This window comes from Petaurus breviceps, unplaced genomic scaffold (genome assembly GCF_028583685.1).
Source record: "Petaurus breviceps papuanus isolate PSGF00001 unplaced genomic scaffold, PetGlider_PUasm1.0 185, whole genome shotgun sequence".
In the NCBI taxonomy this organism is placed as follows: Eukaryota; Metazoa; Chordata; class Mammalia; order Diprotodontia; family Petauridae; genus Petaurus; species Petaurus breviceps.
This window is the reverse complement of record NW_027185797.1, coordinates 38,455,121-38,480,452: the sequence shown is the minus strand read 5'-3', so window position 1 is coordinate 38,480,452 and position 25,332 is coordinate 38,455,121. Positions and strand designations below refer to the sequence as shown.

Here is a 25,332-nt window from a genome sequence, read left to right as displayed (position 1 = left end):
GGGTGTCTCCTATATACAGCCCCCCTAGACACCCCCGGGGTGTCTCCTATATACAGCCCCCCTAGACACCCCCAGGTGCCCCTATATACATCCCCCCTAGACACCCCCGGGTGTCTCCTATATACAGCCCCCCTAGACACCCCCAGGTGTCTCCTATATACAGCCCCCCTAGACACCCCCAGGTGCCCCTATATACAGCCCCCCTAGACACTCCCACGTGCCTCCTCTAGACACCTCCAAGTGCATCCTCTAAACATCCCCACGTAGCCCCTACACATACTCCTGCAACCAAATTAGTAACCGGAAGTCCCTCTCGCCCGGCTTCCGTAACCGGAAGTTCGCTGATAAATACCCATGTCCCCTCCCCCTCCTCCGTTCCCTCACCGGATCCTGACTGCTGCACGACACTACGTGGCGGAGGCGGATCTCAGGCATGGTGGGGCAGGGGCCTGGCAGGACAAGACCTCAGAATCCGAGGCTTCCGGACCAGGCCGGAGCCTGGGAAGGAGGAGACTGCTTTCCGGGCAGCACTAGTGCGCAGGCGCACGGCTCCCCGGGCCTGTTCAAGGACCGGCGCGCTTTTACTGCAACTGCGCAGGCGCACTGACCCTGCTTCCTTTGTTCGGCTCCGCCCCCCCCCCCCCCCCTTACTTGGGCACTCTAGGCATCTCTCTCTATGACCTGACCCGGCTCCTGCCCCTATTTCCACCTTTCCTTGGGCTGTCCCTCCAATGGCCAGCCTTTGTTTGTGGCCTCTCTACCCGCCCCTCTCTATTCTTCTCTTCCCCAGCCACGCCCCTCTCCAACTCCCTACTCTAGCCCATTCTCTCTATGGCCACCATCCCTTGGCTCCACCCCTTTTCTGTCACCTCTCTAGGCCTTCCTCTCGCTGACCCTCCCTCAGGAGGTTACCATGACATCTCCCTTATTTCCCGCCTCCCGTGTTCTGGAGCCCATTCTCATTGGTCACTGCAGCGCTGTTCTCCTTTCCCATTGGATGGCGTTGTCCGAGGGAGCCTCCTCCTGGCTGCCCAAGCCGAAGGATCCTCCAGTGCTTTTCTGCACCCCAGGTCAGCCCAGTTTTGGAGGCGTCTCTGCTGGTGTGGGGTGGGCGGGCACGCAGACCCATTCCGAGTCCCATTAAAACCAGGCAGCCCAAGCACCTGGAGCTGAGCCCACGCTGTCGGATTCAAGCCCAGAGAGGGGCAGCGACTTTCCCGAGGTTACACAGCAAAGTGCTTAACTAGAACCCAGAACCTCCCCACCAGCACTAGGCCTGGTTTTGTGAAGGGCGCCCTCTGACGACAGACTATTTACATGGTGGCTATACCATTCACAGCTCCCATTTCACCACCCCCGAACTCTACCCTTGGAGAGGTTTTGTTGGTGGCCGGTGTGACTTGTACACAGATCAATACGTACAAAGTAATCCTGGGGGAAGGATCAGGAAAGGCTTCCTGGAGGAGGAGGCGCCCGATGGCCCCCTCTGGGGCCAGCTGTTCTGCCGGGGAGGGGCACGTACAGCCTGGAAATAGACTAACACTGCGCGTCGGGGCTGGAGCCGTTACGTCATGGAGATGTCAATTACCCCGTCCTGTTGGCGGACCCCTCCCCCACCCCCGGAGCCCCCCGCGCGGGCCCTGGGGACCCCACCGAGCTCCTTTGGCTTTTTGTAATTTTTTTTCTATCTGCTTTATTTTTTTTTAACTTTAAACAAAGAGAGAGACTTTCTCGGGGATTCGTTTTACCCGGGGACCGCTGGATATGTTTTTATTATATAAATGACTTATCCAAACCTACTGCACGCCACCTGTGGTCGTAGCTGGGCAGGGGGCTGGTCCCAGAAGTCGGGGCACAAGCTGCCGTCCGGGGGGGCTGGGGGTTACCTTGTGAGTGCGCTCAAGTGCGGGAAGGCCGAGGCCCAGGGGGGCCGAGCGATCAAAAGGCAGGGAATCAGCCGGAGAGGATCGAGGAGCCCCACGGACTGGGCTCGCGGGGTCTGGAGGGACCGCCGCAGGTGAGCCGGCGGCTACCGGGAGGGCACGGGTTAAGTGGGTGGAGCTGGGGGCGGGGCTTGCCCCAGGTGTGCGAGGCCAACCTCCCAGGGCATCTCTTTGGGAAAACAGAGTCTCCAGACTTTCCGGGCATCGCCTGTCTAGTCCGCCTGGAGTGTGTTCTCTTTCTGGAGACGTCGTATCTCACAATAGAAGCAGCCGAAGGACTCCGCTGTGCTTAGAGCGCTTGAGCCGGGAGTTGGGAAGACCCGAGTTCAAATCCAAACTCAGACCCTGACTAATTGGGTGACCCTGGGCAAGGCACTTACTTCACCTCTGCCTGCCTCAGTCTCCCCATGTGTAAAATGGGGCTAATAATAACACCTGCTCCCGCCCCCCAGGGTTGTTGTGAGGATCAAATAACATAATATTTGTAAAGAGCCTGGCACTAAATTAATGTTGGCTATTAATTTTTGAATTCTGCATTGTCTGTGGGGTGAAATATGCCTCTTTTTTTCCTCTCACACTGCTTCCACTCTGGTGTAGACTCTCATTACCTCACAACTGGACTGTTGCAATAGCTGCTGGAGGGTCTGGCTGTCCAGAGTCTCTTCCCCCTCTAGTCTGTCCTCCATTCAGCCACCAAAGTGATTTTCCTAAAACACAGAGCCAATAATATCCCTCCACTACTCAATTAACCCCAGTAGCTCTCTATTGCCTCTAGGATCAGATGCAAAAATGCTGTTCATAACCTGCCCCCTCCTACCTTTCCGGTCCTCTTACACCTTACTCCTCAACATGTACTCTTCAGGCCAGTAACACTGGCTTCCTGTCCATTCCAACTACTGACCTCTCTGGCTTCCTGTAACTCCCTCCCTGAGCCTTCCCTCCGTTGATCATTTGCTGTTTATCCTGTATATCACTTACTTTGCATACATTTGTTTTTAGGTTGTCTCCCCCATTAGACAACTAGACATTAGACATGTTCCTCGAGGGCAGGGGCTGTCTTTTGCCTCTTTTTGCCTCCTCAACACTTAGTAGGATGCCTACTGGCATATAGTAGACTGTTAGACAGACTGAATGAAATAAAGGTTGTCTTGAATGCCCTATAAATGTATTGTTACATTGAGTGCTTGTAAAGAATCTGAGAGACCCTTTTACCCACATCTGTGGAGCCCTAGCAGAAACTATATTCTGAGATTTCCCAGAATGAACCCTGGAGGGAGTGGAGGTGGGCAGCATGAACCAAAGAAAGAACAACCAAGTTCCCCACCCCCTACCCCCAAGCTCACACCGAGGCTGTGTAAATCCAGAGTGTTGGGCCCCTGGTTACAATGACATAACATCCAACTTCTGCCACTTTTTCAAGATCAAGATGCCCTCTGAAGGAACAACTTGAGTCTCCAGGAGTCACACCCCTGTTCCTCGGTTGGATGAATCATGTGAAAGTCTCCTCTTGACTCTGGCTGTCTGATAGAAACTGAGGCAGGGATGATGGGTCCATTGAAGGTAAATTCTCTGGTACTCCTCCATGTGTGAGTGGCCCCTTTCCCCAGCATGTTGCTCCTTGGTCCTTTGCCCTCCAGTCTTCAGACTTGGTGAGGGGAGGGCGGGCAGTGACAAAGAACCCCCAGAACAGACAAAGAACCCCCAGTCACTTCAGTCTCTCCAAGCTTACAAGAGCTTTTCTGGAAACACTTCCATGAGGTAAGCGTCAATGATGCCATTTTACAGGTACAGAAACTGAGGGAAAGGAGAGAATGTGATTTGCTCAGTAAGTGGGTGGGAAATTCATCAGAACATAGGATTCCCCAGCCTGGGTTGCCATCTGAATGATGAAATCATAGATTTTGAGCTGGTAGGGCCTTGAGACAGGAAGGAATCTGCTGAGGGTAATTTCAGTGTCTCTGCCTAGAACATGAGGGGGTTGTACCTTTAAGGGTCTTCCAAGCCCTGACATTCCAGGTTCTAGGGTCCTCTGCCATTCTATTTTTGAAGGTCCCTTCCAGACAATGGAGGATTCTGTGAAGTGACTAGGGGGCTCCCCTTGGCCCCTCCTCCTCCATCACTGGGAGGGGTCAGGTCTGGGGGTGGCAGGTAAAGAAGCCTGCACACAAAGGCAGGAGTGTGAGCAGGTCTTGGGGAAGAAAGGACCCAGACATCCTGGCCCCCATGTGACATGTAAGGACAAGCTGGGCAAGGGAAAGCTGGGTGGAGAAGCTGGGCAGGGTAGGGTATGACTCATGCCAGGGAGCTGTCTTAAGAAAACTGTGCAGAAGAGAAGGAGGGACCCTGGAGCTTTGACTCCTCCCAACACTAGCTAGCGTCTTCCCTGCAAGGTTTGTCATCCTGTATGGTAGGAGATGGACCAAGGACGGGGAGGAGGGAGGGAGAAGAGGCCCAGGATCCTCTAAGGTTATCCTGGTAACTGGGACAAGGCTGGGGGAGGGGCAGGGATTGGGCTGGCCCTGCCCCCTACCCCTGCCCTTCTATAAGGCCCATGGGCCCTGATCTAGGAGCAGACATCATGAGGATCGCCAGGAGCCCCCAGCTGGGCCTGCTGGCCCTCAGCCTGCTCTGTACCCTCTTGTCCCTTGGTGAGTGTCACCCCGGCACCCCTGGCTGGGAATCTTGGACTCTAGGATTTGGGGAGGGGATAGTGGTGAGCAAGGGCTCCAGGATTTCAGGGGAGTAACTCCATAACATGTTTCTCTCACTGGGATCCAGGTCTCTGGGCTTTCTTATGCCATCCTGCAGGGAGGCCCCCTTAGTTTCTGGCATCTAGGCATTTCAGCCTCCATTCCCTCAGGGAGCTAGGAATCTAGGTACCAAATAGCCAGAACACCAGGGACCTAGGCATTTTGATCATTCTTGCTCTCAGGTACCTCATTCCTGGACTCCCTGTGTCCATCCCCTGAGCTAACAAGAATGGCTCATATAGCTAGCTCCTGGGTCTTTGACAGCTGCCCCCTCCCCCAGCCCAAAAGAAGTATCTGCCCTCCAACCTCTAACAACATCCCCCTCCCATTCCAGCCCAAATTCTGGACGCAGGCGTCCCCAGCCATGTAATTACACAACGCAGCCACAGACTGAGTGGCTTCCTGCCGCCGGGGGATAGTTTGGTTGTGAGTGTCCAGGATCTCGCCCATTGCTCCACCCAGGTCACAGGACCTGGTCATCACAGAAACTCAGTCATCCAGATCTCCAGCAGAGACTCCCATCCATGACCCCTCAGTCACCCAGGGTTCTCAGTTGCCCAACCCCATCCCTTCAGAGATTCAGATTTCTTGTGGCCCATGCTTCTGCCTCCTCAGAAAACCAGGGGTCCTGATGCCCCAGTCTTTCTCTCCAGCTCAGTCTCTGTACTGTGAGGTGTGTAAGGAATCAGGACCTTCCTGCACCGGCAAATTGAAGCTCTGTGAGGCTGAGAAGGATGCCTGTGTAACCATTGTGGGGTTGTCCACCACAGGTATGGGGGGAGGGGTGCTGCTTTGAGGTGAGTCCTGGGCTGGGTTGGGGAGGGAGGAAGACCATCTCAGGTGTTGGGAGGATGGCATTATAGCTTTGGGGGGGGGCAGAGACTAAAATTTCTACAGAGGTCCATGAAGAGAGACTAACACAGGTATGGGAACAGAGAAGAAGCTGTCACAACTATGGGGCAGGTGACCATCATGGGGTCATGACAGGATCTTAGAAGCCACCTTATCCACTTCAAGCCCTCTCCATTTTACAGGAGAAGAAACTGAGGCTCAGTGATTTCTACAAAGTCAGTCAGTCAATAAGCATTTATTAAGGACCTACTAGGTTCCAGGTGGGCAAGGCTGAGATTTGAAGCCAGATCCATGGAACAAACCCAGCCTCTTTCTCCTGCTCCCCAGCTATGGGATAGGCAGAGAGACCTAAGGGAAACCCCCCCCCCCTTCTCTCTCTGTCTCTGTCTCTCTCCTTCTGTCTCTTTCTCTGCCTCTCTGTCTCTCTCTGGGCTGATGGTGAGTTCCTGATACTTTTTTCCCTTCACCCCCAGGGGGCAAAGAGTCCGTGTACACCTCCAAAAACTGCATGAAGTACAAAGACTGTTACTCGGGCTTCATCTCCACCACTCTGGGGCATGAGGAGCATATGGTGTCCAACTCGTATTGTTGCCAGGAGGACCGCTGTAACCAGGGCAGCATCCCGAGTATGGACCCTTAGCCTCCCCCACCAGCACCCCATGGCCCTTCCTCCCGATAAAGCTCTCTCTGCCTCAGGGCCTCCCGTATCCGTGATCCTCCCAAGTGTCGCATTCCTTCTCATTTTCCAAGTCATTGCCTTCTTCCCACTTCAGAGCCTAACTGCCCACTATGACCTTAGCGCCTTGCTCTTCTTTCTTCACTTCCAGACTCCAAGAGGGCACCCTTCTATCTCTGTGGCCCCAGATATTCCGTTCCTTCGGAGCCTGAATGTCCCAACGGCCTGAATTCCCCAGAGTCCGCTCACTTTAGTCCAAGCTGGCTCTCTCTCCCGCCTCCCACCTCCCGCATCCAGTATTCCTGGATGCCTGCCGACTCAGCCTGAGCTAATGGGCCTCTCTCACCTACCTCCCCGCCCTCCCTCGAAGCCCTCTGGCCCTGAGCCCAACCCCAGGCAGATTCATTGCATTTTTTCCCCTCCCTCCACCCCAGCCCCGAAGAACAATAGCACACTGAATGGACTGCGCTGTCCCTTCTGTATGGCCATCTTCCAAGAAACCTGCTCGGGGGACCAGGTGGTCCATTGTGTGGGGCACGAGACCCAGTGCCTCTACTTCTCGGGGACCGTGCAGACAGGTGAAAAGCTTTGGGGACCTCTGGAGGGAGGAAGGAGCCATAGGGGCTAGGTCATTGATCATGGTGTGTCTAGGGGCCAGGATACTGGGTGGCTGAGGCAACTGGGGCATCAGGCCCTGGGTCCCTAAGTAGGCAGGTCAGTCAGGCAACCTGATCCCCTAACTGGAAGGGATACGAAGGGAGCCGGCCCCCTAAGAGTGGGGCAGGGCACAGTGCTCCTGGGTCTGAGGCTGATCCCACCCCACCTTCACCAGGCATCATCAGCACCAAATTTGCCATCCGAGGATGTGCCACCAAGAGTGCCTGCCATGCCCAGGTTGGTACTGAAGTGCCCTCGGTGACTTACACCTACGAACTTCGGAGGGCTGACTGTGTCCCTGCCCCCCAACCCCCTGGCAGGGCGGAGAAAAAATCTACCCTCCCAGTCCACTGAACATTGCATCTGGAGTCCATCCCAAACCCTATCCTCACCACCAACCTCCTCTTATGACCAAATTAAACCAGTTCTCCCAGAGGATCAGCTCTGCTTATGTCTCCTGGGAGTCAGATGCACTATGGTGGGTGTAAGGGAGTGGGCAGAGACAGAGCAGAGGCTCAGGTCTGAGCCTGGGAGATGCAGCCCCTAGGCTTGATGAACTCCAATGATCTTGGTCTCTGGTCCCTGAGGGCCAGAAATATTCGAGAATAATCTTGGTGTAGTCCAAATAACAACTCCCCTTTGGGGCGGTGGGAGGATTAATACCTTTGAATTTCTTTTCCAAATAGATCCCTCCCTCTCCCCTCTCCCCAGAGATCCAGCCCTTGTCACAAAGAATAAAATAGATAAAATAGAGGAAAGACACAGGTAAAATCAACCAACACGTCAACAATGTCTGACCGTTTGTGTCCTCTTCCCTGTCATACCTCTGCAAAAAAGGATGTAGTTTTCAACTCTTCCTTGGAGGCCAAGCTTGGTACTACAATTATGCTGAATCTTATGGGACTTTTTTCGTTTGTTTAAATCAGGGAGATCAGTTGGAAAAGAAGCTCCTGTGCCTTTCCCCTCAATCTGAAGGGTCAGCACAGGAACAGGGGCAAGGGGAGGAAACATGGGCAGGAGAATGAATGCAGATAGGCAGCTATGCGACTCCACAGTGCACTGAGCTCCAGACCTGGCCTCAGGAAGGCTCATTTTCCTGAGCTCAAATCTGGCCTCAGAAACTTACTAGTCTCATGACCCTGGGCAAGTCACTTCACCCTGTTTGCCTCAGTTTCCTCATCTGGAAAATGGGCTGGAGAAAGAACCGGCAAATCGATCCAGTATCTCTGCCAAGAAAACTCCAAATGGGAAAATGGAAAGTCCGACATCACCTAACAGCTATAATGTGCCATCCCACAATGAACTTATATTCTATCAGGGAATATGCAAATAAATAGAAGGTAATTTAGGAGGCGAGATTGTAGGGAACATAGTAGCACTGGGGGAGATCAGGAAAGACCTCATGTGGGTAGTGGTATTAGAGGATTTTGGTAGTTCTAGGGTGGAGCTAGTTGTGCAATGAAGGTCTGGAGACAAGGAGACCTGAGTTCAAATTCAACCTTGCCGTGTGAACCTGGCAAGTTGCTTAACTTCTGTTTACCTCAGTTTCCTCAACTGTAAAATGAGGATAATAATAGTAACCCCTACCTCTGAGGCTGGTTGTGAGATAAGTTATAAAAGCACTTAGTAGAGTGGCTGGCACATAGTAGGCATTACATAAATGTTATTATAAGAGGCAAAGGGGAAAAAGGCAGTGCATTCCAAGTGTGAAGGACTCAACCTGCACAAAATCACATAGAAAAATGATGCAGTGGGACATAGGGCCACATACAAAACCAGTTAGTTTGGATTGTAGAGTGTCTGAAGGGGAGTAGTGTTTGAGTCTGGAAAGGCGGCTGCAGCCAGGTCAGGAAAGGCTTTAAATATCTAAAGGAGGAGTGTCTATTTGACCCCAGAGGAAATAGGAAGCTACAGCAGTTTTCTGAGCAAGAGAGCACCCTGAACTTTGGGCATATCACTTTGGCGGGTGTATAAGGGATGGCCATGATGGAGGCTTATGGCCAGGGGACCACTTAGGAGGTGGTTGCCAGAGGTGTGATGAGTTCCAGAACTAGGGTGGTGGCCATGTGAGTAGAGAAGAAGGCAGTTTGCCTGGTGTGACAGCAAGGAGGATCTAGAGTGAGAGTCAGGAGAGAGTATGGTCACCGAAACCCAAGGAGAGAATACAGTATACTGGAGTAGTGGATGATCTATTTTTCAATTAAAATCAAATATTTTTTAAGCACCTACTGGGAGCTGGGCTCGGTGCTAATCGGGATACAAAAAGTGGCAAAAGACATTCCCTCCCCTCACGGAGCTTACAGTCTAATGGGAGAGATAATAGGAAAACAAATGTACACAAAGCAAGCTATTGACAGGATTGGTGGGAGATAATTAAGAGGGAAAGTACTGGATTTTAGTTGGGAGGTCCGTAGGCACAATAGAGGAGGGAGAACCTTCCAGCCTTAGGGAACAGAGAAAATGCCTGGAACCTAGAACTAGAGAGGCTTGTTTTTGGAATAGCCAGTAGGCCGGGATCAGTGGATCAAAAAGGATGTAAGAAGACTAGAAAGGTAGCAACTGGGCAGGTCAGAAAGGGCTTAACAGCAATTTGTGATTGGTCATGGAGTCCATGGGGAATCACCGGAGTTTATTGAGGTGTGTGTGTGTGTGTGTTTGCCTGTTATCTCCCCCATTAGACTGTAAACTCCTGGAGGACAGGCACTGCCTTTTGCCATTTTTTCTATCCCCCGAATTTAGCACAGTGCCTGGTTCTGGTTAGGTACTCAATAAATGTTTATTGAATTGAATTGAACCTCTCTCCAACTGTAGACCAGGACAGACTAGGAACACTCAAGGTTTGAGGGTGTGAGCTGGAAGATCCAGCAAAAGGGAACAAGGAGTCTAATAGGTGGGAGGAGAACCATGAGAGAGAGGAGTGTCCCACAAACCGAGTGTCAAAGTCTATAGAGAGGTCAAGGAGAATGAGGACTGAGAAAAGGCCAATTGATCTGGCAACAAAGAGATCATTAGCAATTTTGGAGAAAGCTTCGTCAGTGGAACAATAGGTAAGGTCAAAAGCTGGATTGTAAGGGCATAAGAAGAGGGTGAGGAGAGGTGGAGACACCTGCCGTAGATGGCCTTTTCAAGGAGTTTAGCTACAAAGGGCAGAATAGAAAAACTGTTGGAGATGGATGCAATGGGATCACTTGAAAAGGTAGAGGGAAGAGTCTTGGTAAGGAGTAAGACTACCTCATCAAGCAGAAGAGAAGGTAGAGCTAATGGTGAATGGCCTCAGTCTTATCCATAAAATGAGCTAAGATTCTCGACTGAGTGAGGGGAAGGGGAGCCATGTGAAGTTTGAGGAGAGATGAGGTTTGAAGGAGCCGGTTTGGCAGGGCTGGGAGAGAGAGACTGCTGAATTGGGAAATAAAAAGCTCACCGGGATGAATCTAATAAAATGACTATCGAGTCTTATACTTGGGTTCAAAAAATCAAGAACCCAAGTTCAAGCTGTAATGCCTCACTGAGTTCACATGAAAATGAAGGCATCACATTCAGGACAAAGGAAGTGATGGTCCCAGGGTTGTCTGGTATATTTAGTTCTGCTCCCCCTCCCCCCAGCTGAGAAAGGACATTGATAAGCCTAATAATGCCTGGCAGAGGGAAACCAGGGTAGTGATGGTCCTGAAGATCGTACTAAATGATCACCTGCTCAAAGACCTGGAGCTGTTTTATCTGGGGAAAGAGAAGTATGAAGGTCATGATAGGCATCTTCATCAGTCCCTACAGGAAGGATTTTAGAATTGTTCAACATGCCCCTGTTCCACAGAACAAGGAGAAAAGGGGTAGGAATTCAGCTCAACGTAACCTTTAAAGCAGGGTTTCTCAGTCTTCTGTGTCCTGGACCCCATTGGTAGTCTGATGAAACCTATGATCTGTGGATGGTAGGAACCAATATGAGAAGGGGACCTATGTATGGCTCTACAGTTAACTATCCTCTGGGAGAACATGGATGTGACCTTGCACCATCCCTGGCACTATACCTTCTTTATGCTGTTTCTATATATCTGACCTGGCCTAAAGGTGACACTGAGATCACTGTCCTCCTGCCACCAAAGACCGAGACTTCAATTAACCCAATAACACACACAGGCACACTGGCTGTGGACTGCCCTTCTTTTTGTAGTATCTCTGTACTCTCCCACAATCTTTCTGCCACCAGTACAGATGGTGTAATCAGGCCAGAACAGATCTATGCTCTTAGAATCTGTTCTAAGCCAGTCTTTAAATGCATATACAAACACAAGATCACAAAGGAACACATTCTTTTGAAATATTATTAAAATATTTATTAAAAACCCAACAAAGTCATGGTCAAGACCCCCTGCTATTCAAGAGTACACTAGATTGTCGCAGTATATAATGCGTTCTTCAACAACAGTGCTCTCCCAGGGAAAGATGTGAAAAGGATTACTGTTCAAATACAGATCAGACTAGATGGCCTCAGTTCTTTCTGACTCTGAGATTCTGATTTTCCCAGTGTTTGTGGAGGCCTGACAGAGGCAGAGATTCAGGTGGGGGCCAGAAGGTTTGCCAAGGTCGCCAACATCTAGGGCTGTTGTCCATTTCTTCCCCTTTCCGGTGCAGACACAATATTTATGGAGCCACCCTGACAACCTCAACTTGCCACTGGATGGGGGGGGGGGAGGAGGCGGGATGAAACGGGATAAATGCATAAAGGCAACAACTGGACCACAGCTCTCTTCATTCCCTGCTTTCCCACTATACTATACTGCAGATCCGAGAAAAACACAAGAGGGAGAGGCAGTCCCAAGGTGAGACTGGACTCTTCCCCTCTTCCGTCTGTCCCCTCATCGGCCCTCGGTCTCTGCACTAGCTGGGTCTCCCCATCCCAAGACCCAGGTAGCATCATTTCTCGAAGCCCTGTCTTGCATCCTGATCCTGTGTGAAGGCTAGCATTGTGACCCGTCCTCCCTCCCCCCTCCAAAGGCCCAGGGATCCAATGCCCCGTCAGCACCGACATCCAGGCGTCCTTTTCCCCATCCACCCCAGCAATTCCAGCGGGCAGAGGCAAGGACACGGAGCCTTTACTCAGGTTCTGGGCCCGGGCCCAGCACAGACTCAGCATCGGCCTGCAGTTCATCCAGAGCAGCCAGAAGCACGCCGTGGGCTGCCCGGTACCCCAGGCCCCCGGTCGCCGCTGCGCCTCCCGCGGGCCACAGGAAGGAGAGCGCGCCCAAGGCCGCGCCGCCCGCGGTTCCTTCACCCGCCCAGCCCCTCAAGCGCGCCTCCACCTCCCCTCGAGCCGCTCCATTCAGTGCCAGTCGAGAGCGCTCGCGCGCCACTAGGGTCCCAGGCTCCAGCCCCAGGGCGAGCTCTCGCCGTGCTACGGCAGTCGCCTCGAGCCCCAGCGCACGCCGGTAGCCGGCCAGCTGACCCCGCAGCAGCGCCACGTCGCACGCATGTCCCAGCCCAGGCGCTGGGGACGCGGCCGCGGCCACACTGGCCAGCAGCGCTGCTCGCCAAGCTCCAGCCCGCAGCGCATCCGCCTTGGCGCGCGCTGCCGGCGCAGACGAGGGAGGCAGGGCCAGCAGCAGAGCTGTTCCCTGCGCTGGGGTCAGAGCTCGTCGCAGCGCAGCCGCCAGGCCCGGAAGGCCCCCAGGACGCAGGGGGAAGACAGGCGGCGGTGCATCCTCGGCCTCCTCTGCGCCCAGCACCTCCCAGCCCTCCTCCGCCCCTTCCCCACCACCCGACTTCTGGTCTCCCTCTCCCGCTGTACTCCCGCTGCCCGAATCCTTGCCACCATCCCACTTCTTCCTGTCCTCCCCATCCCCGCCACCACATTTCTTTTCATCCTCTTCCCGTTCAGGGTCCTCGCCTTCGCCGTCCGTTCTTACAAAGAAGAAGGGCGTGACAGGACCCGCCAGCGCCCTGCCACGCCCCACATCGGCAGCCGTCGGGGGTCCCGGAACCACCAGGACCAGGGCATCGTAGTGAGCGGGCCCGGGGTCAGCGCTGGGGGCGGGGTCAGCTTCGTCGGGCAGTGCCCAGAGGACCACATTAGGCCTCTCAGGGGCAGGATAGGGGGCTGGCCCGGGGGAGGTCGGGGTGGGTTCCAGGTCCTGACCAAGAAGGGAGCCTATGACTGTGGGGGCTTCTGGACCGGCCACGCCCAAGTCCACCCTGGCGCTGCCCAGACGCTCGAGGCCGGAGCGCAGCCAGGTCATTGCAGCCTCCAGGCCGCCCGCCTCGAAAGCCTCGCGCACCGCTTCTAGCTCGGCCCCTCCCACGACCTCGAAACCTTCCTGGGCAGGGGGCAGCAGCCTGGGAAGGGAAAGCACAGAAAGACTGGGGGTGAGGGCGGGCCGGAGGGTGCCAGGGGGTAGCAGGATACCATGAATGGTCTGAGCCTTGGAGGACAAGGTCTCTGGGGAGCCTAGGAAACCAGGTGTGTTTGGAAGGAAGTGTAGGGCGCTTTGGGATTCCCTGACCTGCCCCCTCCTCCCCTCCGGCTCACTAACTCTTCTAAGCCCCTTCAGTCCTCCCCAACCCCGAAATTATGTGATTCAGGAAGATGTCTTCTAATGACAGATATGGGTGGGCTCAAGATGATGGGAGAAGCAGAAAATGTGGTGAGCAGGACCCCCACCCTTGAGGGACTGCTGGGACATACGGCTCTGGGAAAGTAGGGGCAGGGAGGGGCTCCGGCCTTACCTCTCCAGTGCTGCCCCCCGGTCATGTAGCGCCTCTCGAAGTCTGGTTAGGTCAGTTCCTTGGGGCCCAGGCCTACTAAGTACATAAAGTGGCACCGCCCCCAGCCCTGCAGCGGCCAGTTGGGCTGCCGCCTTCATCCTTTCCTGTTCCAGGTCTTCAGGCTGCCCCGGGGTCCCCGGGCTCCCATTCCTAGGACCCCGGCTCCACACTGCTAGCAGGGGTGCTCCACGCGCCAGGGCCGCCCGCCCAGCTGCCCCCAGCCCCTCAGGCAGAGACTCATATTCTTCCTCAACCCCGTTCCCGCTCCGAGGCCCCCAGACCAGCACAAGCACATCAGCCTCGGCTGCCCAGGGCTCGGGTGCTGCCGGAGGGCAGCTCAGTTCGCCCAGGAAGAGACCAGGTCCTGCGGGGTAGAGGGCAGGGACTCGCGCTTCTTCATGCCAGGCCTCCGGAGCCTCCCGGAGTGCAGCGATGAGCTCCGACTTTCCCGAACCCGGGGGACCCAGGAATAAGGCGGTCACGTCACCCCTCGGGGGAGGCATGGTTGGGGCTGCAGGTGCAGAGAGGAAGGTAGGGGGTCACCAAGTGATCCGGACCCAGGTTTCTTCCTTCCATCCTCTAAGACCTCCTCTTGTCCTCCAGGACCTAGGCAAATTCCTCTTTGGCTATCTTCCTAGCAGTCTGGTATCTAGAGTTCCTAATTCCTTGAGACTTAGTACTCAAATTTTCATCCTTCCAATTTCTTTCCCTTCGGCATTCAGCCCAGGTGACTGGAGATCCCAGTGCTCAGAACCCAGGTTCTCCTCCCCATCCTTAGAACGGTTCCTCTGGACCTAGGTAATGTCTCCTTTCTACCCCCCCCTCCCCAGAGCCCAGCCAATAGGCCCTGGTACCAAAAAGAGCTCAGCAGGACGCCTTATCCTTCGGATCAGTCCTTACAGCTTTGTACTAGCACCCGAAGCCAATTCTCGGCACAGCTACCAGAGCCTCCAAGGACTCCTAGAGGTCTAGCTCACTGTCCTCACCACCTCAGGTCCCTGGCTTTCCAATCTCTAGTCCTCAATCACTCCACCAGTTCTTCCAGGAAACACCCTACAAGCCATGGATCCTGCCTCCCTCCCCCTACTCAGGACCCAAACCAATGAGGCTCCCTTCTCCTAGAGACCACCCACAGGCACTCAGCCTGCCTGTATCGACCACTGAGCCCTTTGGTTCCCAGGTCAACATCCCCCCCCTCATCCTCTTATTTCCCTTTCTCTGGACACCGGCATTCTGGTTCCCATCCTTTGGACTTGGGCTTCTAGTCCTCCCCTTATCTGGCAGAAACTCTGGCATCCTGTTCCCCCCCACGTGACAGGGACTCAGGCGTCCTGTCCGTCTCAGCCTCTTCCCCCATACACACCCGGGCATCCTGTCCTCACTCTCCATACCTGGCAATGACCTGGGCGTCTGCCTCCTCCCCATCCCGGCAATGACCTGGGCATCCTGTGTTCACCCTCCATGCCTGGCAGGGTCCCAGCGTCCTGCCCCCTCCCTCTTCCCCGCCCATCAATGACCCGAGGATCCCGTCTTCATACTCCATACCTGGCCAGAACCCAGGCGAGGTACCCCTCCCCCCGCCTGGCAATGACCCCGGCGCCCTGCCCCCTCCCCTCCCCCCGCCCGGCAATGACCCCGGAGCCCTGCCCTTCCCCCCCCCCCCCCCAGCTGGCACCTCCCGCTCCGTTCCGTCCGCTCCTTCCCCCCACCTGGCAGGGACCCTGGGGTCCCGCGCTGGCCACGCCCTCGTCAGGACCCAGAAAGGCTCGAAGCGAATAAACAGCCGGCGCCCGGCGCAGTCCTGGGGGCGGTCAGCTCGCCTCCCGCGCGGGGCGGGGCATGGGGGGGAGAGAAGAACCCTAGTCAGGTGACGTCATGGCTCTTCAGCCAGGGAGATGACGTCACCGGGGGGCTCTCCGGAAAGGAACGTGCAGCGAACGCGTCAGGTGACGCGCCCCCGAAACAAAGGCACAGAAGCCTTGGCGCGTGCGCAGAAGCTCGACCCGCCCCTCAGCTCCCGTCCCATCAGGCGGAAGGGGAGGGGGCTCTGGCTGCCTGGGAGGGAGGGGGAAGAGCTGGGTCAGAGGTTACGGGGCGGAACCCCTGGGGATTTTGTGGGGCTCAAGCCACCTGGGTGGAATCACGTGGGGTCAAAAACAAGTGATGTCATCGAGCGATCAAAGGTGACAGTTACGTGGGGTCGAAAGTCAAGAATAAAGTCCTAGTGGAAGTTAAAGGTCAACTGCTGGGGGGATCGTTGGGTGAGCCAGGAAGGGTCATGCGTGTTAAAGTCACAGAGAGTCAAAGGTCAGGGCGGGAGCGAAGATCCGGCCTCTCCCCGGGCTCCTCCAGTGCCTCTGTCTGCCTGCCCCCCGCCTCAGTTTCCCCTTCTGTAAAGTGCGGGGTGAGATGAGATGGGGGCCGGAGGCGCCATGGAGCCCTCGGCCTGCCGCAGCCCCCCTCCCAGGTGGTCCGAGCAGGAAGGGGCCACAGCCGCCCTCCTCGTCCCTCTCCTTACGGCAGCCCCCCCCTACCCGCAGCGCCGGGCGGGGCCGCAGGTGCCTCACCAGTGAGGGGCGGGGTCGCCGTGACGTCAGCCCGGGGGGGCTGGGGCTGGGGGAGGGCCCCGGGCCCCCCGCTCCCGCCCGGGGGGGGGGGGGGGGGTCTCCCCGTCAGCCCCCAGCCCCGCGTCTCGGACGATCTGAGCCAGGCACCGCTGCCCCGCGGGGAGGGACCCCCATAAACAAGAGAAGGAGCACAGAGCCCCGGCCTCGGGCCGGCCTCGTCCTTCCGGGCCGCAGAAGGTACTTCCTTCTCCGGTTCACCTTACAGACGAGGACACTGAGGCAGGGCGAGGTCCGTGCGTGAGGCCATCCCCAGGCCCTCCCCGCCCGCCCGCGTCTCTCGCGGGCTGAAGCCCGAGAACCCAATACGTGGGGTGTGGGACGGGCCGGACAGTCCGAGGGCGCGGCGCTGGCGCCCTTTCACAGAGAAGACAGAGCAGTGGCCGGCCCCGCTGTCCGCCCCGTCACCGGGCAGGAAGTGTAAGGGCCGTCCGGCCAGGCCTGTGTGCGGGCCCTGGACCAGCCTCCCTACCGCCCTCTGGGCCGCAGGCTCTCCATCTGTAAAAGGGGGGCTCTCCTGCAGTCTGACGTCCGGCCTGGTCCCTCTCCCTGGACAGGCCTCCGGAACTTCTTCCAGGACCCCCTATCCCCCAATCTCTCAGGTGCGTTATGGCCCTGCAGAAGTCGGAGCGCAGAGCTGACTGCCCAAAGTGGCTGCAGGGGCATGGGTAGGCCATCCCTTCAGCCCCTCAAGGGGCCTGGCCTCGGCCCCTGCCCTTAGCGCTGCTCGGGGATGGTGAGACCTGGGGCATCCGGCCAACCACAGCGCTGCAGGGTGGCCCACCAGTCCGGGCCGGCCCCCAGCCCACATCTGGGCTTTTTGCCCGCACCGAGCACAGGGAAAATTGGTATGATATAACAACGCTTCTATAGCATTGTATGAGCCATGCCTCTGGGTAAGGAAGGAGAGCAGGCCGGGTCAGCACTGGGGGCAAAAGGAAATCAACCCGGAATCCAGCTCGGCTGCGCCGCCTCCCGAGGCCTGGCCTTCTCCCCGCCCCCACCCGGAGCGGCATCGGAGACGGAGGCAGCGGTCACCGTGTCTGCGCTGTGCCTGGCGCCTCTCCCTTTGGTTTGCAAGCTCCCCGGGAGCGAGGATTGTTTCATTCTCTGCACCCGGCCTCGGTGCGCTGTCTATGTGTGCTTGTCAGCTAACTGGGAAAGGCCTTTCCGCTTTCTCGAGACAGGTTCCCCTTCAGAAACATGTTGTTTTCCAGTCTCAGTGCCTGAGACTGGATTTGAACTCCTGTCTTTCTAACTCTAGGCCTGAAGCTCTATGCACTTCACCACCCAGCTGTTACCTTTCAGTAAAATAACAGGGTTCAGCTATATGGTCTCTATGGTTTCTTCCTGCTCAAAAATGATGATTTGCCTACTTTACCTCTCCATTGCTTAGCAGAGTCCCTGGCACATAGCAGGTGCCTAATAAATGCATGTTGACTTGACTTTGCAGGCTTGTGACAAAAACACAACTGTGAACCTTCAGTGTTACCTAGAGGAGAGATGTCCTTAATATTTGGGACAGAGGGAGGGAACTGCCCGAGGTGAAGCCAGATGTCCCCTTGTTGGGCATGACGTCGAGGGGATTCCTGTTCACATACTGGGCAAGAAGACGTCCTCTTTAGAATCTGAGATTCTACAGACCAAGAGGAAGAGCTAGAAGGATGGATGGGGGATGGATGGAGGATGGACACACGATACATGATGGACAGTCGGGCGGGTAGATACATGGACTGGGGATGGATAGGGAATGCTTGATAAGCACTTCATATGTACCAGGCCCCCTGCTGTTGGGGGGGGGGGGACGGGATCCCGATAGGTTCAACAGGGCGTCTGGAAAGAATTCAGCTCAGCCTTTCTTGGAGTTAGAGTTGAGAAAGTTTATTAATACGCCATTACAGCGGGCAAAAGTCCTTTAGGGGACCTGCGAGTGAGAGGGGTACATGCTTTTACTTTTAAAGGGTAAGGCTGCCATTGTCTGGGCTGACCGGAGGGAAGGGACCTCAATGCATAGATAGTTTAGATAAGATTTGGGCCAGGCCTGAGGAGACATGAGGATTTGGGCCAGACTCGAGGAGACATGAGGGATTAAGTAAGAACAAAGGATTCCCAAGGTGTTGCCTAGGCCTAGTGCGGATAGGGGGAAGGGGCAGAGTCGGAGGTTGGGAAAGGAATTTTACAGATAACAATTTTACAATACAAATTTCAGTTACAATTTCACAGACTGGTTTCACAAACTGACCTAGACCCCAGGTACCCCATCACTTCCATGGCTGGAATGCAATCATAAGCAAAAAGGCATCTCCATCTTCTCCCCCTCATTTCCGGAATGGCCTGTGTGATCCTGGTGACTTTGGTGCCCCTCACCCTCCTCTGTCTTTCTAACTGGAGGCTGGAGCCCATTTAAGGAGAAAGCCCAGCTCATAACACCCCATTTCCCACCTGGCCGCATCCCTTTGGGTCTTCTCTGAGGTGTCTGCCATGCCATGCCCTGCCTACCCCTCCCCCACCACCCTTCCCTTTTCAGCTTCCTTTAGTCTATTGTCTCTCTCACTAGACAGTAAACTCCTTGAGAGCAGGGACTCTCATTTTGTGTCCCTAACTTTTAGCATTGAGCCTTGCCTTAATTGATCAATGATTGGTTATTCTAAAGGAGAAGACAACATATAAAAGGAGCTGGGAGGGAAAGGGTGGGCTGGCCAGCTCTCCCCTGCCAAGGACAGCAGGCATTAGACTTGGGAAGACCCAGGAGGGCCATCGGCAACTCATCTGTGCTGAGTCTTTTGTTTTTTTCCCTGACGAAAATGTAATCAAAGGCACTTTCTGGATGTGTTCTCTTCCTGCTTGATCCTTTGTGATCCATCTTACCTGTGGCCCACCAGGGGTCCTGAGGACTCAGGAATGCTGCAGTAAGGAGTGGTTTGTCCAGGCAGTCAGAAGACAGGGCTCCTAAGTCATCATCATACAAAAGTCTGAGGAGCTGGCCTTGGATTGGAGGTTGGAGCCCTAGGTTTGAATCCTGGCTCTGGTGCTCTCCCCTGTGTGACCCTGGTGTAAATCATCTAATCTCTCAGCTTTTCCTCTGCAATAAAGGCCTTTCTGTCCATCTTGGTTGTAAATGGATGAGGCTGTGTTGCCAGAGGGCGCAGCTGGCTCCCAGGGGTGGCAGATTGAGGCTTTATTGAAGGAAGGACTCTTTTAACAAGAAACCCATTATGGAGCAAGAGAAGATTAGGGATCCCTGGGAAGCTGGTGGGGAGCCACAAAGCCTTCTCCCTATCACCTTTCTTGCTGTCTACAAACACCCTCAGCTTTACCCCATCATCACAAACCCTTGATCCCACCAACTCCTCAAGCTACCCAAAGCTGCTTCTCCCTTTCCCTGACAAACACCCAGCTCCTCCTGGCCCCTGGCTTTCCCTCCCAAAGCTGAAGTGGCCTTCTCCAAGTTCACTAATAGGCTATTCCCAGTTTGTACTCCTGTAGATGACTCCTTGGCAGCTTCTGATCCTGACCAGCCCATCTTCCTCCCATGGCAGCTGTGATATTGATCTCTCCCGGCTCCCCTTCCCACCATGTGGTTCCTTCTTTGCCGAATTATCATCCATATTATGCCCCAGAAGGGTGGGAACTCTCCAGGACACTGTCCTTGGCCCTCATCTTGTGACTTTATCAGTTCTCATGGATTCAAGTGTCACCTCCCTGCAGATGTCTCCTGCCCTCCTCTTCTGAGCAGCAGGACCTCCTGTGGGCATCTCAGACTTAATGGATTCCCTCCTTACCTCTTCTCCAACTTCCTTCTCTCTGCTGAGGGCCCTCCTCCCATCCCCCTAGCTTTGTCACCTGGGTATCATGTCCAACTCCTCATTCCCCCAGGCTCCATAATTAATCAGCTGCCAAATCTTTGTTCTATTCCACTCCCCCCAACCTCTGCACCAGTCCCTTTACTCCATTCATGTGGCTGGCCATGGTGCTGGGGCAGGATCTCGGTGGACCTCTGACCTCTACCACTTTAAGAGGCTTCCTGGCTTCCCTTTGCCTTTCACATAGCTATCAAAAGAATCTTGTCATGGGACAGGTATGACCATATCCTACTGCTTCAAGCATGAAGGGTAAACTACCCCATCTAGCTGCCCCCCCACCTCCCACTTCTCTGCAATTGCAGGAGCCCCCTGGGGCTTGGGGCTGGAAAGCACTCTCACCTCTTCTCTCATTCTCTCATGAATCAATGGAAATGGTTCTTTCCATGGCAATTAAGAGATTGTTGGTGACTGTGGAAGAACCATTGCAATTGATTTAACACCCAAAGGCTTTTTCTCATTGCTCATGCTTCCTGACCTCTGCAGGATTTGACTCAAATGACCCCTCCCTCCTCCTGATACTTTCTCCACCCCAGGTTTCTTTCTTCCCAGTTCCCCTCTTACCAGTCTGACCTCTCCCTTTTCAGTCTCCTTTGCTGATTCATCATGGGAGCCCCACGCTCAGCCCCCTAATCCTGGGCGTATCTGAGGGCTCTTTCCTGTGCCTTCTCTCTTGTCAGCTTCCACAGGTTCCATGACCATCTGTAGGAAGGTGACTCACAAACTGACATAGCCAGCCCTCTTCACTCCCTTAAGCTATAACCCTGTTACCAGCTATCTACTGGGCATCTCCAGCTGGACATCCTTCAGGTACCTCAAAGTTAGCTTGTTCAAAACAGGGCTCCTTTGCCCACCTTCCACCCGTCCTCCGGGATTTCTCTTTCTATGGAGGGCAGCCCTGCCCTTGCAGTCACACAGAGCTCCACTCTTCCTTTGCCCTCATTCCCCAGAATCAAGTCTACTTCTACAAAATCATGTCCACTGCCTTCTCTTCACTCCTATCAACTCTCTCCTAGACCAGCTACATGGCTTCTTTCCTGGCCCCCTTGGACTCCCTCCCATGAGTCTCTTCAACCTGTGTCCTAAACAGATGAAAAAATATTTTCCTAAAATAATGATCTGATCTTATCACTCCTCTGCTCAGGAAGACTTTCTGGCTCCCTACAGCATTTAACATAAAACAGTTTCCTCCATTTGACCTTGAAAGCCCTTGGAGTCTGACTACCCCAGACTTTGGCCAGACACACATCTCCTACCTCTGCCCTCCAGCTGATCCACATGCTACTTTAGGCAGACGGACTTATGGGCCGGATCCAGACTTCCAGCTCCTCTTCCTGCCTGGAATCCCCTCCACTCTCACATCTGCTCCTAGTCTGGCTGATGCCTTCTACAAAAGACCACTCCTGATTCCTCCAGCTGTTGGTGTGCCCACTCCCCCAAATCACTTCATTCCCCCTCAGTAAGATGATGCCCCTTGAAGGCAGGACCTGCAGTGTTTGTGGGTGGATCCACAGAGCCTAGCAAAGTAGCTGCCCTCTCCGAGGTTCTTCATAAATTCTGGTTGAATGAAATTGGAGCTGTCTCTCCTAATCCATGCCTTCTTCAAGAGTGAGCTGAGGTGAGGAGTGAGCTCCTCCATGAAGGCTTCCTTGATTCATTCTCCCTCCCTTCATTAGGGATCTCTCCATTTTCCTTGTCATATACTTGATATGTGTTGTGTGCCTCCCCTCTGAGCCCTAGAAGGAAGGCGTGGACCATGAACCTTGTCTTTGGGGCCCACTGCCTAGAGCTGCGCTTGCTGAACTGGCTCAAGCCAGACCCTTCTGCCATAAAATGAAGCAGCTGGATTAGGTGGTCTCTAAGTTACACAAAGGTGTAACTTTGGATGACGCCCGTCACAGCTTTGGGCTCAGGCTAACCATCTGAAAGGTGTCTGAAGGGACAGAAAGGAGCCCTGGCCTAGTCGTATGTGGGGATGTCCTCCCATTTCTCTTGGCCACAGCCCGGAAAGTGTTAGAAGTCATAGGAATGTCAGCTGGGCACTGCCAAGGCTGCCATCATGTGCCAATGGGATTCCTTATTGTCTCAGAGGGAGCTCTGTCCCAAGGACCTGGGGAGCAAATCCCACATCAGAAAAGGAAATGCCCTGGGTCCCTGGTCCCTAATGCAGAGGGAAGAGCACTGGGCCTGCAAGGAGAAGGGCCTGGGCTCAAGATGCCTGGACGCTTGGGCCTTCAGTTTCTCCATCTGTAAAACAGAGGGCTGAATCAGGGGGCGATCTCTAATGGCTCTTCCAACTGAGCACGCCAGGCCCAGAAGACAGGTCAGACAACTGGGGAATAAGATTTTGTTGTTCAGTCATTGAGTCGTGTCTGACTTAATGACCCTGTGGACCATACTGTCTGAGGGGTTTTCTTGGCAAAGACCCTGCAGTGGTTTGCCTTTTCCTCCTCTGGTGGATTAAGGCAAATGGAGGTTAAGGGACTTGCCCAGGGTCATACAACTAGTGTCTCAAGCCACATGTGGACTTGGGCCTTCCTGACTCCAAGTCTGGCATTCTATCCACTGCCTCTAATGATAATATAACAGCTGACATTTATACATTATGGGAAGGTTTGCAAAGCACATAATAGAAATCACCTCACTTCATAATGAGAATTGTTGATGAATAGGAAAGCATAATGTGTTTTGTCCGAATTTGCATCTATACTGCCTGCACCTGGGTAAATAAACACTTGGAAGTTGTCTTTCCAGGTTTTAGCTTATGGTGATCAGGGGAGAGAGGGCACAAAGGCAGGATCTGGTGTCCAGGGGTGGATGTGACAGTCCAAGAAGGGGGAAGACAATGGGATGGGGCTGCCCATCTGAGTCCTGTGTGGGTTATTGAGGTGAGCCCGGAGGGAGAGGAAAAAGGCTGGGAGGGAGTAGGGGGCATGGGGTTTGAACAGAGCAGCCCTCTGGGTCAGAGGAGCTGACCTCAAAGACCACCTGGAGGACTTCAGGCAAGGCTGACCATCCTAGGGCTGTCTCCTCATCTGTAAATTGCAGGCCTTGCTGCAGAGGGCTGCCCTACAGCTGTGATCTGGAAGCCCAGGCCCGGGGCTGACTCACACATGGGCTGTCACCTATGCAGATGGCGCCTGCCACTAGGGAGGGGAAACTGGCTGCCTGGGCCTTGGAAGGGAGGGGGACGGTAGCCTAAGAGCAACTCCAATCCATGCCTACAAGAGAAGTGGGAAGAAGCAGGAATGAAGGCTCAAGAGGAGGGTGAAGGAGGGCACATAAGAGCCCAGTGAGCAGTCATGGGGAGGGGGTTAGGGAGAGAACTGGGTGCAATGGGGGGAGGCTGAAAGGCTGGCCATTTCAGCTGGATGGAAGGCGGCTACACCTCACCAGGACTGTGGTAAGTGCTAGGGACAGAAGGGAGGCAGACAGTCCCTGCCCTCAAGGAGCCCACAGTCTAATAGGGGGGGAGAACATGCAAACACACACATACAAACCATATATGGGATAAAGAGGAAGTGATTAACTAGAATTAGGAGAGGCTGGGGAGGGCTTGCTGTATAAAGAAGGTGGGACTTTAGCTGGGAATCAGCAGAAGCCAGGGAGGTCAGGAGGTGGAACAGAGGATCATGCAAAGGATCTGTCTGGGGCCACGGGAGGATCTTGTTCACACATCAGTCCTGAGGCCTGTGTACAAGTGGAGGAGTAAGGTGTAAGAGGATGGGAGCCGTAGAAGGGGACGGTTACTAAGGGCTTTGAATGGCAAACAAAACACTTTACATTTGCTCTTGGAGGCAACAGGCACTGAGAGTGAGTGAGTGAGTGTGTGTGTGTGTGTGTGTGTGTTAACACAAACAGATCTGCATTTTAGGAAAAGCATTTGAACGGACTGGAGACTTGAGGCAGGCAGACTCACGGGCAGCCAGGACAACAATCCAGGTGTGAACTGATGAGGGCCTGCCCCGGGATGGGGGCAATGTCAGATGAGAACAAGGGGCATATCGGAGATGTTACAAAGGTGATATCAGCTGCTGTTCAATCCTGACATTTGCCATTTCCTTCTCCAGCTCATTTTACAGATGAGGAAACTGAGGCAGAGTGAAGTGACCTGCCCAAGGTCACACAGTTAGGAAGTGTCTAAAGCCAGATTTGAACTCAGGAAGAGGAGTGTGCCTGACTTCAGGCCTGGTGCCCTACCCTCTGGGCCACTCAGCTGCTCCTGACATCCACAGGCTTTGGCAGCACCCTGGCTACCAGGGACAGTGAGAGAAAGTGAAGAATTCAGGGTGATGCCCCTGGGAGGCAGGAGGAGGGCTGTCCTCTGCAGTAATAGGGGAGGTGGGAGCAGGATAGAAGATTATGAGATCCGTTTTGGACGTCTCCTAGACATCCAGTCCACATGCCTGAAAGTCAGTTGGTGATGAGGAATTGGAGGTCAGCAGTTTGTCACAGGAAAGGTAGATTTGAGAATCATCAGCATAGAGATGCTAATTGAGTCCCTGGGAGCTGATGAGATCGCCACAGGAAGTACAGTTATCCCTCCACATGGTTGAGATGAGGGACATAGTGCCCCTCTTCCCCAACATGGAAAAAGCTATGTTTTTGGCCCTCCCTTCAAACCAGAGAAATCTGAATTATCATGATATTGAAAGATAAAATATGTTGATATTATACAATACTATACATATATTTTATGCATTTCTGAGTTTCTAAACTTTTTCTGTGTCATCTACTGACCTTTGTATGTAGTCTGTAGCTTCTGCAAAACTCCCCCCCAAATTCCCATTTAATTCCTTATGCCATCCCACAATATACTGAAACCAAGAAGGGGAAAGTTGCTAAGTGGAAGGGATAGCTGTCATCTAGAGGGAGACAAGGGTGCAGGACATAGCCCTGAGGGAGACCTGTGGTCAGAAGGTGAGATCTGGAGGCGATGCCAGCAAGGGGGACAGGAAGGAGAGGTCAGAGGGACAAGAGCAGAACCAGGAAAGAGAGGTGTTCTGAAAACCTAGAGAGAAGAAAGTCTCAAGGAGGGGAGAATGCTCCACAGTGTCCAAGGCTGCAGAGAGGTCTAGAATGAAGGCTGGCAAAATGCCTCTGGATCTGGCAAGTAAGGAGTCATTGGTCACCCTGGAGAGAGCAGCTTTGGTGGAATGGTAAGGCTGGGAGCCAGATCCTTGGGGTTTGAGGGGAAAGTGAAGGCCAGTGATG

General features: G+C 54.3%; 4 protein-coding genes across 7 annotated transcripts in view; 2 read left to right on the top strand and 2 right to left on the bottom strand.

The window, feature by feature from the left end:
* The window catches only part of XRCC1 (X-ray repair cross complementing 1), a 7,936-nt gene extending 7,336 nt beyond the window's left edge, over positions 1-600 (bottom strand). Inside the window, exon 1 of one of the 2 annotated variants that reach the window (XM_069088896.1) lies at positions 385-600. In XM_069088896.1, coding sequence (XP_068944997.1) covers positions 385-435 — 51 coding nt within the window. In that variant the 5' untranslated portion in view covers positions 436-600. The remainder of the gene's footprint in view (positions 1-384) is intronic. The other variant, XM_069088897.1, reaches the window with a different exon arrangement.
* Positions 1-25,332, top strand: part of LOC138161883 (serine/threonine-protein phosphatase 2A 65 kDa regulatory subunit A alpha isoform) — a 454,863-nt gene that overhangs the window by 251,597 nt on the left and 177,934 nt on the right. The gene's annotated exons all lie outside the window — the stretch shown is intronic.
* On the top strand, positions 941-7,316 carry PINLYP (phospholipase A2 inhibitor and LY6/PLAUR domain containing). Of its 3 annotated transcripts, XM_069088912.1 has the most exons (7): positions 1,876-2,017; positions 3,364-4,333; positions 4,511-4,591; positions 5,347-5,463; positions 6,019-6,171; positions 6,656-6,799; positions 7,054-7,316. In XM_069088912.1, exons 3-7 carry the CDS (start codon positions 4,522-4,524, stop codon positions 7,230-7,232), a joined length of 663 nt encoding a protein of 220 aa, XP_068945013.1. In that variant the 5' UTR covers positions 1,876-2,017; positions 3,364-4,333; positions 4,511-4,521; the 3' UTR covers positions 7,233-7,316. The 3 variants fall into 3 exon arrangements, with proteins under 3 accessions (XP_068945010.1, XP_068945013.1, XP_068945009.1); XM_069088909.1 differs by lacking the exon at positions 1,876-2,017 and adding an exon at positions 941-1,070 and having other exon boundaries at positions 3,364-4,591; XM_069088908.1 differs by having other exon boundaries at positions 1,878-2,017; positions 3,364-4,591.
* Positions 11,184-15,647, bottom strand: IRGQ (immunity related GTPase Q). The gene is made up of 3 exons (XM_069088889.1): positions 15,344-15,647; positions 13,596-14,145; positions 11,184-13,205 (listed from the first exon to the last, which is right to left on the bottom strand). The coding sequence occupies exons 2-3, from the start codon at positions 14,135-14,137 to the stop codon at positions 11,969-11,971; spliced, it is 1,779 nt and encodes a 592-aa protein (XP_068944990.1). The 5' UTR covers positions 14,138-14,145; positions 15,344-15,647; the 3' UTR covers positions 11,184-11,968.

Bases quoted from the DNA above. Each gene is read 5' to 3' on its own strand.
- PINLYP (XM_069088909.1), top strand. From the start codon at position 4,495: ATGGGCCCTGATCTAGGAGCAGACATCATGAGGATCGCCAGGAGCCCC. The intron at 5,464-6,018 runs GTATGGGGGGAG...CTTCACCCCCAG, and splicing joins TGTGGGGTTGTCCACCACAG to GGGGCAAAGAGTCCGTGTAC. The intron at 6,800-7,053 runs GTGAAAAGCTTT...CACCTTCACCAG, and splicing joins CTCGGGGACCGTGCAGACAG to GCATCATCAGCACCAAATTT.
- IRGQ (XM_069088889.1), bottom strand. From the start codon at position 14,137: ATGCCTCCCCCGAGGGGTGACGTGACCGCCTTATTCCTGGGTCCCCCG. The intron at 13,206-13,595 runs GTAAGGCCGGAG...TTCCCTTCCCAG, and splicing joins CGGGGGGCAGCACTGGAGAG to GCTGCTGCCCCCTGCCCAGG.